The sequence below is a fragment of the Megascapheus bottae genome, chromosome 3 (genome assembly GCF_031878675.1).
Source record: "Megascapheus bottae isolate mThoBot1 chromosome 3, mThoBot2.hap1, whole genome shotgun sequence".
Classification (NCBI taxonomy): Eukaryota; Metazoa; Chordata; class Mammalia; order Rodentia; family Geomyidae; genus Megascapheus; species Megascapheus bottae.
This window is the reverse complement of record NC_143511.1, coordinates 6,522,372-6,539,403: the sequence shown is the minus strand read 5'-3', so window position 1 is coordinate 6,539,403 and position 17,032 is coordinate 6,522,372. Positions and strand designations below refer to the sequence as shown.

The window sequence follows — 17,032 nt, the reverse complement described above, 5'->3', positions numbered from 1 at the left end:
TCATACCTGACAGGTGAGTAAACAGGTATACCATTCACAGTTAGAACCGAATGCTCACTCTGAGGAAAAGTCTCCTAAGATATACCTACTAGTAAATTTGCTGGACTGAGTTTGAGATTTTTGTTTGTTTATACCAGAGTTTAAACTCAGTGCCTTATACTTGTGAGGCTGGTGTTCCATCACTTGAGCCATGCCTCCAGCCCAGCTTTGTGCAGGTCACTTTGAAGACATGGAGTGTTACAGATCTGTCTGTTTGCGTTGAACTTAAACAACTGTCCTTCCCATCTCAGCCTCCTGACCAGGGTTATAGGCATGAGTTATAAGCACCGAGCTTATGGAAGATTGTCTTTAAATACAGCTAGAGTCATAGCTAATGTTGTGTGCATGTGCTTGGGTACTTCTTTTTCCATGCGCAAAATTTCAAGTGGGTTGCTTGTTTGTTTGAGGGATAAAACGTTATGTAACACAGGCTGGCCTTTAACTTTTCATCCTCCTGCCTCAGAATCCTAGATGCTGGGACTACAGTCATGTACCATCACTTCCTATTAAGTGTGTTCTTCCCTTTCAAGTTTTACACGGGGATGAAGCTTTGCGTCTTACTAGAGAAGATTTCCTTCCCCCAGCATGCACTGTACTATGTAGAGTTACTTTCCAATTTTCCCTTTCTTAAAGCTGTAGGGATTGGACATAAGTCCAGCCACAGTTGCACTATTTCATAACCACGATGTCTTTTCTCCAATCTCTGATCAATATCTGGATATTGATCAAGGCTGCTCCTGTACTCTTTGGTATAGATAAAGCCATGAGTGGACCCAACACTCCTTCATGTCAGTGTATTTACTGCTTCATTTCCTTATGCTGTATTTAAATACTTGATGCTGAGCGTGTCACAGAGAAAAGGGATCAGTTCACCTCTCAGTCTTGAAGCCAAATGTCCCAGATGAGCTGGCCCTGTCTCTTCACCCTCTGGTGAGAGGCCCCTTGGCTATGTCACAACATGGTACGTGGCATCATGGTAAGAGTACTAGGTATAAGGAGAGATCCCCTCGTGCGCAGAAAGGAAGCCAGAGATGAGAGAGGGATGGTCTTTCCTTTTCAAAAGTACTCCATCTCATGAGGACCACCTGAATTCAAGGAGGCATTGCTTCCTTCTGACGGTGGTGTCCCAGAAAACCAGACCGTCTTCCACCACGTTCTCCCTCTCAAAGGTTCCATCGCCTCTTAATATGAATCCTTTGAGGAAAAACCACGGCCAGTGCCTAGCAGGGGCTAATAATACAACCTCATCAAGAAGTTGTGAGACTATGATATGCTATTTGTTCAAGGGCCTGGTATGTGTCTGGTATGGGGAGGCCTTCAGAAAATGGCAGGTAGAGCCATGCTCATATCAGCCTTATCCTGTATACAGGCAATAAAAAATTAGAATATTCAGTGTTTATTATCTAAAGTTGTTATTAAACATCAGCATGCATGGAACACATCTAGAGGGTGGTGACAAGAGATAGTGGGGCCCTTTGAGACCTAGTGGCTCAGAATTCATTACCCAGAGATGCAGATGCTGCTGTTGTAAGGAACCCTACTTTGAGAACCAGTGGCCACGGTGAGTAGGAGGAGAAGTCCATGTGTGTTCGCTGTCTTCGATGCTGAGTGTTCTCTAACTGACTCAGAGCAGAACTGCACAGACAAAAGGGAAGTTTGCTGGCAAGTCTTATTCTCCACCCTCATCTGCTCCTCTGTAGCTCCGTCTTCATACTAATCAGGACCCCAACATGAAAAGAGCCTATTTGTATCCTCCAGAATTTTCTATACTAAACCTCAGCCGCCTGATGACAGTGGCACCTTGGGCTCCAGGAAAGGCTGTAGAAAGCCTGTAGATTTCACAGAACATTCCTTTTTAGGGGAAGGGAGAATGGGGGTTTGAACCAGGGCCTCATGCTTGCTAGGCAGGCACTTTACTACTTGAGCCAGGCCCTCGGCCTGTTCTTGGTTTTTGCCTAGGCTGGTACAAAGCTGAGATGGCAGGCTCACGCCAGCTTTTTGCCTGGGCTGGCCTTGAGTTAGGAGCCTACTGAGTAGGTAGGATTCCAGGCATGTATCACCATACCCAGCACCGAGCAACTCTGATTACTTGGTTTCCAATTTGGAAATACTAAGGGAGAATGTTAGGAAAGAGACTTCCAATCCTGAAATGTAAGAGTCCTGTAAGGAAGCCTCAGAGGCCGAGAGGTTGATGGCACTGTCCCAGTGGGATACAGCAATGTGGGGTTGTCACATGTCCTGGCATCTAGAGAGTCACTGGGAGATCCTACTTTCTGTAGGAAATCCATGTCAGACTCTTGTCTCAGACTCTGGGAAGATCAGCTGTGCTCATATCAGTGTGATGGAAAGCAGTACCTCTCCTTCCACACAACCATTGTTTCTTATTTATCTCCTTCCCATCTAATGCAATCCCCGTCCTACAGTTTCTCCACCTCTTCCACATCCTATACTACCTCCTCCTGTGCAGAGAAACCTGCTCATTTTCTTTTCCTGTTCCTGGGATTGAACTAAGGGCTGCAAGCACTCTACTACTTGAGCTACATTCTCAGTCCTCTTTAGCTTGCTTTAAAATGAAGTTTCCCAATAGTCGAGACTACAACTGTAATACTTCTACCTTCCTCTTCCCAAAGAGCTAGGATTCCAGGCATGTGCAATGATCCTCACTTCTGAGCAGCCAGAACAGATCCCTGGATCAGTTGAAAAGAGCAAACTTAGACCCTGTGTAACCAAAAGTAATATTGCATCTCATAGTGACATAATGATATGTAGAATATTCTATAAGCTTCTATTCTAAATATACCTATTTAAAAACATGAGACTTTTTTCTCATATGCTGTCATATTGAATCCTCCTGACTCCTCATGAGAAGTAAGCTCCATAGTTAAAGCTGGAATGTACATATTAAACCTATATATATCTAAAATTCTGTGGTATTGGTTGCTACTGTGCATTCTCCTGGGGAATCAGATAGGTTCATCCTAGGTGAATGGCTCCTTTTCTGTATGTCAATGTTTGAGGAAAGGAAAAAAAAAGTATATATTGTGAGGTAAAATTTCCACCTACAAATCTAGTTGTGTGCACACCACACTCACCTGTGTGCCTCTCCAGGATATTTTGATTAGATAGTAATTATTAATAAAGCAAAGATAATACACTGAAGGCTTTAGGAAGAGATACATGAAGATTTCGAGAGAAGCAGAGAAATGGACGTGGCTATGGCTGGCATAGTTAGGTAAGTGCTGCTTTGGGTTTGTGTATCAGGAGAGGTATACTCATGAATATATGTGTGTATCTACATGCATGAATGGTGTCCTTTGCTTGTCTGTATGTTCTTATGTACAGATGAATGCCATAAAAACACTGATCCTATACAGAATCCCTCAGAATAATTGTGTTTGTAATCAGTGGTGTTGTTTCAGGATAGTAATTTGTATTTTTCTTTTTCTTCCATAGGAGTTGGTGATTTCAGTGTGTGGGAGTTCTCTGGAAATCCTGTGTACTTCTGCTGCTATGACTATTTTGCTGCAAATGATCCCACGTCCATCCATGTTGTTGTTTTTAGTCTAGAAGAACCCTATGAGATACAGTTGAACCAAGTGATTTTCTGGCTCAGTTTCCTGAAATCTCTGGTCCCAGTGGAAGAACCCATAGGTAAGCTGAGCCCAGGGGCCGCTATGTACCCTGCTGTCTACCTGCTATGGCCCCTGGCTTCATACCCAGCTGTGGCCATGCTCAGAACCTGCAGCTTGGACTCGAATCTGAGACTCCCTTCCTTTCTCTTTCCTACTGGGAGTTTTTCGTTTCATGGTCCCATGTTTTTGTTTTTGTTTTTGTTCCCCCCCCCAATAGGCTTCATCCTAGACAATTCCTTGATCTAATTCTCAGTTCCTTCCATACTTCAGAGCCTTGGTCGTTCTTGCTGGGTGCAGAGTGCTATCCCCCTGGGATAGCTCTCACTCCTGTCCCAGAAGCACCCCGAACCTTAGCAGGATGAATGAGCTGCCTCTGTTCAGAGCCATCTACATTGGAGAAACGACCCCAGGGGTCTGTGGCTCCTAGCTCTCCTTCCTGTGGGGAGGATGGTATGGAGTGGACTTCCTTAGTTACATCTGTGACAGGAGATGTACTTTTCTTTGGGGAAATGCCCTTCTCTGCAGCCAATTTCTTGTTCCAGAAAGACAGAACAATAAGATAAAGTTATCTTGATTCTCCCTCTAGTGCGGCCATGTTTTCTTCAGGCTTCCCTTTTATGGACTTTTCTTTTGAGAGAAGCCTCCTGTGTGAGTTGCATGCTGTTTCTCTCTGAGACCATCTGGGAAATGGCTGGTTTGAGAGACTTCTTCTGGTCCTGTGTAGAGCACCCCCTTACCAGAGGTCCAGTCTTCCTCCTTCACTCAGTAAGAATTGTCTGGAGGAGTGAAGCCCTTTGTGCCAGAGTCTGTCCTGGAGCCCAGGATAGCGAAGGCCTGGGGCCTTTGAGGGTCAGACCATATAATGGTCTCAAATTCTCCATCCAGTAGACAGGTTTACATTATGGGAGAGTTGACCTAGGAACAAGGCCAATCATCTCTTCACTTGGGCAGGAGAGTTCAGCAGGTAAGAGGGCCAGTGTCCTGACAGAGTTTATTTTGTCCCTTCAGCCTTTGGCGGCAAGCTGAAAAATCCACTCCGAGTTGTCCTGGTGGCCACACACGCTGACATTATGAACGTGCCCCGTCCAGCTGGAGGAGAATTTGGTTATGACAAAGACACGTCTCTGCTGAAAGAGATCAGGAACAGGTGAGGGGCAGCCACTGGTTCTCAAGGGAGGGCTAGGGAGAGTCTTGCTGCCTCAGGGCTCTGAGCGGGGCGTAAAATGCAGCAGACGTCATATGACCGACGGGAGGAAAGAAAGGCCTGGCTTCCTGGTTGATCTTTTTAGTTGCGCTTTTTTTCTTCAAGTGGGTACACATTTAGCAACCAAGCCCAGATAGAGTGTGTGGAAGGGATTTTTTTTCCTCCCACTTCCCAGTGCCTATGCCCAGAGGGAACTTCTGTCACTTCCTGTCATCCTCACTCTTCCCTGGTTATCACCGTAAGGTAATCAGTATGAATAACTTTCTGCAATGAGACACAATGAAATAGGAACCAAATGGTTCAACCAAATGGTTGAATCACATGGATGGGAATACATCTTATCTCAAGGTTTGTGGATCTTTGAGTCACATTATTGTGGACTCCACAGGCAGGGTCAGAGGTAAAATGCCAATTTTTGCTTAGACTTTCGATCATTCATAGCAGGGGTTATCATGACATACATGAGTCTGGGGAACTTACAAAGAAAGGTTTGTTTAGCTCAAATTTTGTTTTTGGTGGTAAGAACTCAGCCTTGTCACTATATCTGACAAAGACATCCACTGGTTGTGTCACATCCTGGCTAAGGCATCACTCACCAACAGCCCCTGAGAGAAGGATAAGTCACACGATGATACAGGACGCCAGAAATACAAAGACCAACTTTCCTCTTTTGTAATAGTCTTGATCTGAGAACTACTGTAACAGTGTCCAAAGCACCCGAGGTCTTTGGGCAGTACCTGGATGACTGTAGCACATGCATTTAGGTTGAACCGTTGGGGGATAGGCCACAGCCAAACCATAAATTTCATTTTTCAAAGACCTGTGAACCAGCAGCTTCATCTCCCATGCCACAACAGACATCTGAAGTTGTCCTTCTGAGGTCTGTGTCACTTATCTTCCTCATGTGATAATGGGTCTTCTATGGATATTTTCAGATAGGCAGTGCAACTTTTATTCTTTCCTTCTCCCTTCCCTTCCCTTCCCTCCTCTCCCCTTTTTTCCCCTCCCCTCCTCTCCCATTTCCTTCCTTCTTTCTTTCCTGCTTTCCTTCTTCTCTTTTTGTTCTCTCATACTAGGGATTACATTCAGGACCTCAAGCTTGCTAAGCAAACATTTTACTGCTTGAGCCCCTCTTCATATTGGCTATTTTCAAGGAAACAACTTACTTTCTTTCCAGGATGTGGTACGCCTACTTGGGTACGCCTACTTGTGCTTCCCAGTGGTGCGGGGATGATAGGCGTGTACCACTGCACCACTCGTTCTCTACCTCTCCTTGTAGTCACTCTACTTTCAGTAGCATCTTCCTGTCCTCACTCGACAGTGACTCCATGGGCTTGTCCTTCCAACTGTGTGGTGCAGCTGTGTAGAAATCGATGCTTCCCTGGATACTACTAGAGGAAACCCCTGTTCTCCTGCACCTCTGTATCCAGTCATCCAGCAGAGTCCCACACGCGCCTGCACAGGTCACCAGGAGTCCCACCAGTCAATAGCACCAGTAATAGCCAGGCCCTTGCCCGGGAAGATCTGGTTGGATGGACTCAGGGCTCACAAGGTCTGTGCTCTCATCCTAGGTTCGGGAATGATCTGCACATCTCCAACAAGCTGTTTGTGCTGGATGCCGGGGCTTCTGGGTCTAAGGACATTAAGGTTCTTCGGAATCACCTACAGGAAATCCGGAGTCAGATCGTCTCGGTGAGCACGGCCTGTAGGGCCTGTCCCCAGCCTTTACCATGCCAGCTCAGGGTGACCCAGGAGCTGGCTTGTCCGATGTCCTCTTGGTTTGCATTGGTTTTTCAGGGAGCAATTTCACAGGCTGGAGCAAGGCAAGAAGAAAAACCTAGGAAGTGGTAGGGCTGTCATAGGGCCAGGTGGACTATCTTAGGGCACAGTTGTTTGTTTGATGATTTCAATACAAAATTTCTTTTAACAAATAACAAAGGCAGTGAGGGAGAACAGCGGAAGCAGTGACATTAATCAAGAAAGCATTGTATTCATAAGTTGATATGTTGCATTGAAATCCCTTTGTACAACTACTTAAATCGAATAATAATAAAGGTACTTCTAATGTGCTCTATTGTATAATATTTAAAAAGCTGAGGTAAGTAAAGAATATAAAATAGCAGTAAAAGAGATATGACAGTAACAGGGCAGAGAACATAATCAAAATACTTCAGGATGTATGGAAATATCACAGTGTAACCACTATGTGTACTGATGTATGCTAGTACAAGAGAAAAGATACGAGGGCTTACTTACTTACATCTCTGATCCCAGCTACTCAGAACATGGGACCAGGATCAGCCTGAACCAAAGTCAGCGAGACCCAATTACCAAAAATCTGGGCTAGGTGGCATGTGCCTGTCACCTAGCTATTAAGGCAGTGTAAGAAAGAAGACCTTGATCCAGGCACAAAGAGAAGACTGTACTCACTCCATCCCTGAAAATACTTGATATATTAAGTTTTAAAATATGCAAACATAAAGCATGAAAAGAAACATATTCAAGAATATGTTTGTGTGTGTTGTGTATGTGTATTTTAAAACAGAGATTAAGCTTTTTAAACATTAGGATACACTTGTATAAGGGCAAGGTCTCATCTGACATTTCCATTCATGCATATAAGGGACCCTGTCAGTCTTCCCCCTTTATTATTCTCCCCATCCCTAAGTTTTTTAAACAAGGGCAGTACACAGACCGTATGTGTCCTATTTCAATTCCCCATCTCACTGACAATCACTCCCCAACAGAACGTGTTATATTTTCATGTCCTTGTTTGTTTATTTATTTTTTGTCCATACCAGAGGTTGAGTATTGCTCCTTACCATTTTCACTAAAGGCTGGTACTATACCACTTGGAGCCTGCCTGGGCTGGCTTCGAACCATCATGCTTAGATCTTAGCCTCCTGAGTGGCTAAGGTTATAGGCATGAGGCACCAGCACATGGCTTCAGAATGTTTTAAAAATACTGATGTAGACATGTAGCTACAAAATCACAATAGGGTTTTATAATTCTGATTCTTCTAGGAACATGTTAAATAAAAGCTTTTTACCTATTTGGACTAATTTCTGAAACTAAGAGCCTACAATTCTAACAATTGAGTTTGTTGTATGCAACTACTAAAGATAATAACACATGTTGAAAATAGAACGGACAGGCTAGGAGTTTGGCCTAAGAGGGAGAGTGTTTGCCTAGCATGCATGAAGCTCTGAGTTTGATCCCTCAGTACCACATGCACAGAAAAAAACAGAAGTGATGCTGTGGCTCAAGTAGTAGATGGCTAATCTTGAGAACGCTTAAGGACAGTGTCCAGGGCCTAAGTTCAAGCTCCAGGACTGAGGGTGGGGGGGAATCTATAAGTCATGTCAATTGTAAAACTGCTTTGGAGACAGTATTAACTGAATTGAAAAGTGCTGTATGAAACAAAGCACTCCAATCACTACCTGACCCCTTTCATGACCACAACCCATGGCAGCTTTATATTAAATGGGTTATTTGGCAGACTCTCAAATTTCTTATATTTGGTTTTCAGACAAATGATACCTTCTTGGAGAATGAGTATTATTGACTTGAATATGCAGTGACAAAATTCAAAAATAGGAAAGAATAATAATTAATTCAATCATTTTATAGTTTTCTAGTGGACTAGTAACCTCAGCATTTGTGACACTGAAATCAGAATCTTATATTTGCTAAATAAGGTGTTCTACCACTTGAGCCAGCATTGTCCCAGCTGTACAATCTCAGCTTTATCAATTGAGCAGCAGAGTTCAATAGATCATCTCTTCTCTCCTGGCAACCTAGCCTTCTCACTTCAGATGGCCCTGCTTTCCTGCTGGGCTCCACCTGGTCACTTTACCTCTAGCTTGTTCCTCTGAACACCACGCATTCTCAGTTCCTGGCTCAGTTTCTAAAGTGACCATTGCCAGACTGAAGCAGTCACCTGTTAGGAAAGGAAGAGCTACGTGAACAAGTGGAGGGAGAAAGACAGGAGGGGAGAGAGAGAGGAAAAAATGAACAGTGAAACATTAGGGCCAGGCTCTGGTGGCTAAAATCGGAAGATCACAGTTCAAAGCCATCCTGGACACGAAAGCCCATGAGACTCTTATTTCCACTTAACCACCAGAAAACTGGAAATGGTGCTGTGACTCAAAGTAGTAGAGTGCTAGCCTTGAGTTGAAGAGCTCAGGGACAGCTCCTAGGCCAGAGTTCAAGCCCCATGACCAACCAAAACAAACAAACAAACAAGCATTATGAATTAGCACTTCCTGATGGACTGCTCCATTCTAAAACTGTTATTGTAAAGATTCCCTGTTTCATGCTGGAGCTTGAACTCAGGGCCTGGGTGCTGTCCCTTAGCTTTTTCCACTGGCTGGCATTCTATCACTTGAGCCACAACTCCACTTGCAGCTTCTTTTTTTTTTAATGTGAGACTCTTATTTATTTATTTATTTATTTTTCCAGTCCTGGGACTTGAGCTCGGTGCCTGAGCACTATCCTTGGGTTTTCTCAAAGCTAGAATTCTACCACTTGAGCCACAGCTCCACTTCCAGCTTTTTCTATGTATGTGGTACTGAGGAATCGAACCTGGCTCTTTGTGCTTGCAAGGCAAACACTCTACCACTAGGCCAAACTCCCAACCCGCAACTTCTAGCTTTTTTTTTTGCAGTCCTGGTATATGAACTCAGGGCCTGAGCACTGTCCTTGAGCTTTCTCAAGGCTCGAGCTCTACCACTTGAGCTACAGTACCACTTCTGGCTTTTTCCTGTGTATGTGGTACCGAGGAATCGAACCCGGGTCTTCATGCATGTGAGGCAAGCACTCTACCACTAGGCCAAACTCCAGGCCCAACTTCCAGCTTTTTGAGTGGCTACGTAGTAGGCTGACTTAGATCCTTGATGTCAGCTCAGCTTTCAGCTCTTGACTGGGTGGATTACAGCTGTGACCCACAGGCACTGGGTTGAGTTCACAATCTTAAAACCATCCTTATGAAGAGCCACTGCTTGGATAGCATGAGGAGTAGAACTAAGAATATTCGATAGACCCCACTCAAGGCAACATGAAAACACTTGTGTGCCGGTACTCCATCACAAACACCCTACGAACGCATTCTCGAATGAGAGCAGCCGTCCATGTGAATGAATGACACCATCTCTAGCAGGCTCCTCCATAGACCCCACCCCTCTCCCAGCAGCATGATAGTAACCCATCCTGCTCTGCCCATGCCAGGGCTGCCCTCCCATGACACACCTGTGTGAGAAAATCATCTCCACGCTGCCTTCCTGGAGAAAGCTTAATGGGCCCAACCAGCTGATGTCGCTGCAGCAGTTTGTGTATGATGTGCAGGACCAGCTGAACCCCCTGGCCAGCGAGGAGGACCTCAGGCACATCGTGCACCAGCTGCACAGTACCGGCGAGGTAAGAGCTTTATGAAGCTGGGCAGGACTATGGGGGTATGGGGGAAGGAGAGGGGAGGAAGGGGGAGCTCAGGGCTCTTACCTCTGTCCAGCCCCTGCAGCAGGGCCCAGCCTGGGTTGTAGAGCGGAAACTGCTCAGCTACCCACCAAAGCCAGAGGCAAGGTTGATAGACCTGTGGCTTTTTACACCTCAGATGATTGTCAGAACCTCTTCTCTAGCTTAGCATCTGTGTGCGAGGCTAAGTCTTCTAGACCTGCTTGTTAGGGGTGCAAACCCCCTGGACTTGGGTGTCTGGGTCTCCATGCCCCATCAGGCACCTGGGTACTCTGCTCCTCTCCCAGTAGCCTCCTGGCTAGCTGCTCCTATGAATGGAGAAGGTCCCTTTCTGTACAGGTTCTGAGTTGATAAATAATTGAGGAAAGGTAGTGAGGTGTTCCACTAAGACAGTGCAGAGATGTGCAGAGTGATTAAAATTTGGGTTACACATGGAACCCCCAGCAAGCAAGAAATGCCTACTCAAGATGGTAAGAGATGGGAACTTTTGATTGTGTGATGTTTGGCACCAGGGTATAGCATTTTTGTCATGTCACAGCCTGTATTCCTCCATCCTGTAAAATCCATGAAATGCGTGAGCTTGTTTGACCAAGAATGAATATTCATATGAATATGCATATTAATGAACAAATTGAATATTAATAAACAATTATAATTAGTCCTTAGAATATTAAAGACCAGAAATTCAACTGTATCTTTCTGGGTGCCACATCATGAACAGAAGGATGTGTGTGTGTACACCTTAAACTCAAGGCTTCTAGCTCTCTTTTGGCTTTTTTGCTTAAAGATGATGCTCTCTTACTTGAGCCATACCTCTACTTAGAGCTTTTTGCTGGTTACTTGGAGCTAAGATTCTCAGATTTGTGTGCCTGTGGTGGCTTTAATCCAGGTCCTCTGATCTTAGCCCCTTGACTAGCTAGGATTACAGGATTGAGCCACCAGAACCATTGTCTGAGTCCCAGATTTCTTAAAGTAATCCTGTATCCAGAAGCCAGTGAATCTCTTGGGCCTCAAGCAGTGATGTTATCAGACTTTAAACTCCCAGTTAACAACTGACTCACTCAATGACTGACAGTAAGGAAGGAGACAAGTGCAGGGACACAGAGATTCAAGTTAGATTATAAGAAATGCGGGAATATAAAACATGTTTTAACCATAATAAACTCTCCTTGCCTTCTAGTATTTAACCAGCAATTTTTCTAGATTATAGTGTATAGTCCACTTAATTTTACATCCTACTGCTCATGTGCTTGAAGCTCTGATAAATAAAACTTAAAAGGAAGAAAAAGGGGAAGGAATCCCCATTGATCTGGACCCCCCTAGCGAGATCTGGCTTCCTCAGGTCCTGTACCTATTCAGCAGACCTTGTTCACCTTTTCCTGTCATTCTTTTGTCTTTTTTTCTTACCTAAAATCCCCCATAGGAGGTTGAGAATATCATTTCAGTAATCTCCAGTAGATTAGGCTTTTGTCTTTAAGTGAGGAGATGACATTAGTTGGTACTAAATTGCGATTGGCACTCTAGCAAACGCCCCATTGAGAACTGACTAGAAATGGGCCGTGCTGCATGGATTTTTCAGTCTAAGGCGCAGTTCAGTTAGGAATAGATCCATATGGCAGGAGGCCTGTACCCCAAATGTAACATCTGAGTGAGGAGGGAGTCCGCCTTGGATCACCATTACTCAAAAACCTAGGTCAGAACAGAAGAGGCAGAGGAAAAGTGACTTCTCTAAATCAGAAAGTAGTTTGCCACAGGATTTGGTCACACCTTTTGGTTTTTTAAAGAAATCAGCATGACCCATAGGTTCAAAGGCCCTTCTGGTTATCACCATCTCTAGTCTCAATTCCATCCTCTCAAGGGGCAAGTTGTTATCACGGTGGCACATTTTTCCAGACATTTCTTTCATGAAAGGATTTACAATTTTAAATACTGGTGGGTTGATAGACCGTGGTGAAAAATTGTGGGGAAATTTTAGGCTTCAGAGAAACTAAATTATAAGAGCACTACCATCATAGGGCACTGATGGCTCCTGTGTATAATCCTAGCTACTCAGGATCTGAGGATCATGGCTCAGAGCCAGCCCAGGCAGAAAAGTGGATAAGACTCTTGCCTCCAGTTCAACAATACAAAGCCAGAAGGAGCTGTGGTTCAAGTGGTAGAGCACCAGCTTTGAGCAAAAAAAAAGCTAAGTAATAATGCTCAAGCCCCAGTACTGATGCTAAAAGAAAAATAAAAAGAACACTATTATCAATCCTCACATACTCAACACCTTAATTGTGGCATTTTTGTGACATTTGCTCTCTTTCCTATTCATTTTCTTCTTTATTTTGCAGCCATCATCCTTTTACTCTTATATCTCCAAAGAGATCATCCCACCACATAACCCAATATAAGAATTGCAATTTAAAACACAACATCAATGTAGCACTGTGACTGAATATATGTAGTCCTCACACAAGGGGGTTCTACTCCTTCTAATATATTTACATATTTCGTGTCAAAAATCACCCCTTGCTCTGTACACGTTGTCATGTCCTCTTCTTTCTCTTCTTTTTTTCTTGTTTCTTGTTTTGGACACTGCCCCTTAGCTTTTGTGTTCAAATCTAGCCCTCCACCACTTGAGCTACAGTTCCACATGTGGCATTTCGTTGGTTAATTGGAGATAATAAGAATCACATGCCTGACTGGGCTGGATTCAAACCATGATTTTCAGATCTCAGTCTCCTAAGTAGCCGGGGATTCCATGTATGAGTCACCATCGCACAGCTGATGACCTCTTCCTTTATAGAAGCTATGTCTTTCCCTTTCCTTGGTCTCTTCTTATTGGCTCTTTTGATATCTAATAACAGTTACTTCTCAGAATCTCTCTCCTTGTATTGCCAAACTAGTTTGGGGAGGTCGGTATTGGGTTATAGAGATGGACTCCCTCGCAGTCTTCCTTAGGATGTCTGTTCTTAGAATGCCTCTACTCCTCACTGGCTCCAGCCTTTCAGTGTGCCTAGCATTGAGTTCCATTTCTACTGATGACCTCACATTGTCGCTTCTGACAGATCAACATCATCCAGAGTGAGACAGTGCAGGACGTGCTGCTGCTTGACCCCCGCTGGCTCTGCACCAATGTCCTGGGGAAGCTGCTCTCTGTGGAGACCCCGAGGGCCCTGCACCATTACCGGGGCCGCTACACCATGGAGGACATCCAGCGGCTAGTGCCTGACAGTGACGTGGAGGAGCTGCTACAGATTCTCGATGCCATGGACATCTGTGCCCGGGACCTGAGCAGCGGGACCATGGTGGACGTCCCTGCCCTGATCAAGACTGACAACCTGCAGCGCTCCTGGACGGAAGAGGAGGACGAGGTGATGGTGTATGGGGGCGTGCGCATCGTGCCTGTGGAACACCTCACCCCCTTCCCGTGTGGCATTTTTCACAAGGTCCAGGTGAACCTGTGCCGGTGGGTCCACCAGCAGAGCGCCGAGGGGGATGCGGACATCCGCCTCTGGGTGGGCGGCTGCAAGATTGCCAACCGTGGGGCGGAGCTGCTGGTGCTGCTGGTGAACCATGGCCAGGGCATCGAGGTGCAGGTGCGCGGACTGGAGACAGAGAAGATCAAGTGCTGCCTGCTGCTCGACTCGGTGTGCAGCACCATCGAGAATGTCATGGCAACCACACTACCTGGATTATTGATTGTGAAGCACTATCTCAGCCCCCAGCAGCTTCGGGAACACCACGAGCCTGTCATGGTCTACCAGCCTCGAGACTTCTTCCGTGCTCAGACGCTGAAGGAGAGCTCCCTCACCAACACCATGGGCGGCTACAAGGAGAGCTTCAGTAGCATCACGTGTTTCGGCTGTCACGATGTCTACGCGCAGGCCAGCCTGGGCATGGACATCCATGCTTCAGACCTGAACCTCCTCACCCGGAGGAAACTGAGTCGCCTACTAGACCCTCCGGATCCTATGGGGAAGGACTGGTGCCTTCTCGCCATGAACCTGGGCCTCCCAGATCTGGTGGCCAAGTACAATAGCACCAGTGGGGCAGCTAGGGATTTCCTTCCAAGCCCAGCGCACGCCCTGCTGCGGGAATGGACCGCCTTCCCAGAAAGCACCGTGGGCATCCTCATGTCCAAACTCAGAGAGCTGGGTCGCCGAGATGCCGCCGACTTCCTCCTGAAGGCCTCCTCCGTGTTCAAAATCAGCCTCGATGGCAGTGGCCAGGAAGCCTATGCCTCAAGCTGCAACAGCGGCACGTCTTACAATTCCATTAGCTCGGTGGTGTCCCGGTGAGGGCAGCGTTGGTGTGGGCAGGGTGTTTTTGGAGTGCAGACACCAAGGGGCTGCAATCCATCTTTCCCACTGGACATCCCCACATATTCCTGCCTGTGCCCACATCCTGACAATGCCACCCTCCTTCCTTCTTCCCCTGCCTCTGCCTCCTTCCCTCTCACACCCTGTCTGTGAATGGTTTTTTGTTTTTTGGTTTTCTGTCAAGAGCAGATCACACCCTGCACTTTGCCCGCTTGAAAAGTTAAGAGTCCCTCCTTGCAGGGTTTTGGACTCCATCTCTCCTCCTCCAATACCTTGCTTCTTACTGATATTTTATTGGATTTCTGAACTTTTCAAGGAATTTTTTAAGCCACTTTATTGATTATCCTAAAAAGAAAGAAAAGAATGTGCACATTTATCCACAATGTGTATTTCTTAGATTCTTTTCATTGCTATACCAGCTCCTCAGCTTATCTCTTTTATATTTGTAGGAGAAACTTCCATGCTTGGACCCCACTGTATGATTTATAAACAGACAATATGTGAGTGCCTTTTGCAGAAGAGGGTGTGTTGAAATCATCTGAGTCAGCCGGGAGCTGTCACCAAGGAAATGCTACCTCTCTGTCCCTTGCTGTATGCTGATCATCGCCAGAGGTGCTTCACCCTGAGTTTGTTCGTTTCTGTTTTCGTTTCAGGGGTTGGGGTGGGGGGTGATGTCTGTGTTGTGTTTGGCAAAGACAGGTGGGAAAGGAATCCTCCCCCCCCCCAGGGTGATTTCATGGCCAGTATTGTTCTAAAATGATGTTTGCCAGGTTGCTTTTGTTGACATGTCCACGTGTCTGTGCACATGGAACCTATAGACTGTCACACTTCACCATTCCCTCTCATCTCAGGTAAAAGGTGGACACAGTGGTAAGGTTATGGAGTCCTGTGTGAGAATTCAGAAGACCCTTCAATCCCCTACCCCGAACTCCTGGCAGTCCGTGGTTGCTGGTTTAGAGCAGATGGTTTCCACATTTAGATTCTGGTTTGATCACTTCTTGTACTTGAAGTTGAAAATGAGAAAATACAGGAAGCAAGTTTTCTTGCAGTTGTTTTAAATGGTGATAGAATTTTGCATTGATTTGAGGGAACATGTCCTAAATCTTCTGTCCTGAGAAGCATGTAATGTTAATGTTATGTCAACTGTATATATATATATATATATACATACACACATATATATGCACTATGTATATACATATATATTAATACTGGTATTTTTACTTAATCTATAATATGTCCTAAAAGAATTAAGTTTGGATTTTTTTCTTTTTCTTTTCCTTTTTTTTATATAAATAAACTGTTGCTTATTGCATCAGATGTGTTGTGTTTAATTCAAAAGCAACTGTTATTCTTCACTGGGTTTTCAATACTACTCCTGCACACAATTTGCAATGAAAAGTCATTAAATTTTAACCTCTAGGTTGGAAAACAGCTTCTTGCTGAATATTAAAACTAGCAGTGGTAAGGGTAAGTAAACAAAATGGCATCTTCTAGTCCTAAAAACAGACAGATATAGGTTGCTAGTTTATGCCAGAATAAAAGGAAGGGAGGACACCAGGACCAAGAGAAAACATACTTACCTTCTGGTGCTCATGAAATATGAATATAGGTGCCAATATTACTACCTGTACTAACCCAATATTGAAAAATGGCCTTTTTTATAAAATAGAGAACAGAGAAAGACAACTAGAAAAGACTAAAATGGTAATGGTTTTTGACCATTCTCGTAGGAATACAGTTCATTTTATTTTGCCTAAATTATCCACAGTAATAGATAAGAAAACAATTATTGATGAAGAGTTTTAAGTACACAGATAACTTAGAATGCAACTGAAATTGTGACAGTCTTCGTGTGTGTGTGTGCACGCGCTCACCAGTATCGGGGCTTCAATTCGGGACTTCAGACTCACTTAGCTTTCTTGTTCAAGGATGGTGCTCTACCACTTGAGCAAGGCCTGCAGCCTGACATTTTGCTAGTAGAATGGAAATGAAATCCCATTCCATTTTGTGCCCAACTTAGCTTCAGTGACCCTACCCAGCCAGTGATGTATCTCCTCTAGTTTAGGGCTAAATGTTGTCTGTAGTCTCTCCAACTTCAGTGACGCTTTCCCATCCTGAACAGCTGAAAACCAGAAGCAAGGAGAGCTTCTGATTGGATCAGCCTGTGGATCACATGGCTTTCCCTACGCAAATCCCAGTCCAACCCCTGGGCTGATGTTGGAGGGGTTCAGTGATCATCAAAGAGATGTCCAGCTAATAGAAGAATGGATAGGAAGGAGAGTGAGCAGACAAGATCTTCACGAGAGTCTTCCTACCTTTGTAGAAAGTTTCAGGACATGTACCCACTAACATGATTTCAGTTCCTCTGGCTCCTGAAATT

At 44.9% G+C, this 17,032-nt stretch overlaps 1 protein-coding gene across 1 annotated transcript in view; it reads left to right on the top strand.

Annotated features, from left to right (window-relative positions):
• Positions 1-15,967, top strand: part of Dapk1 (death associated protein kinase 1) — a 180,167-nt gene extending 164,200 nt beyond the window's left edge. The window contains exons 22-27 of the mRNA XM_090329520.1: positions 3,493-3,690; positions 4,680-4,818; positions 6,447-6,567; positions 10,103-10,291; positions 13,396-14,624; positions 15,099-15,967. Of these exons, the coding sequence (XP_090185646.1) occupies positions 3,493-3,690; positions 4,680-4,818; positions 6,447-6,567; positions 10,103-10,291; positions 13,396-14,624; positions 15,099-15,138 (1,916 nt within the window). The 3' untranslated portion in view covers positions 15,139-15,967. The remainder of the gene's footprint in view (positions 1-3,492; positions 3,691-4,679; positions 4,819-6,446; positions 6,568-10,102; positions 10,292-13,395; positions 14,625-15,098) is intronic.
• Positions 15,968-17,032: the final 1,065 nt, after the last annotated feature.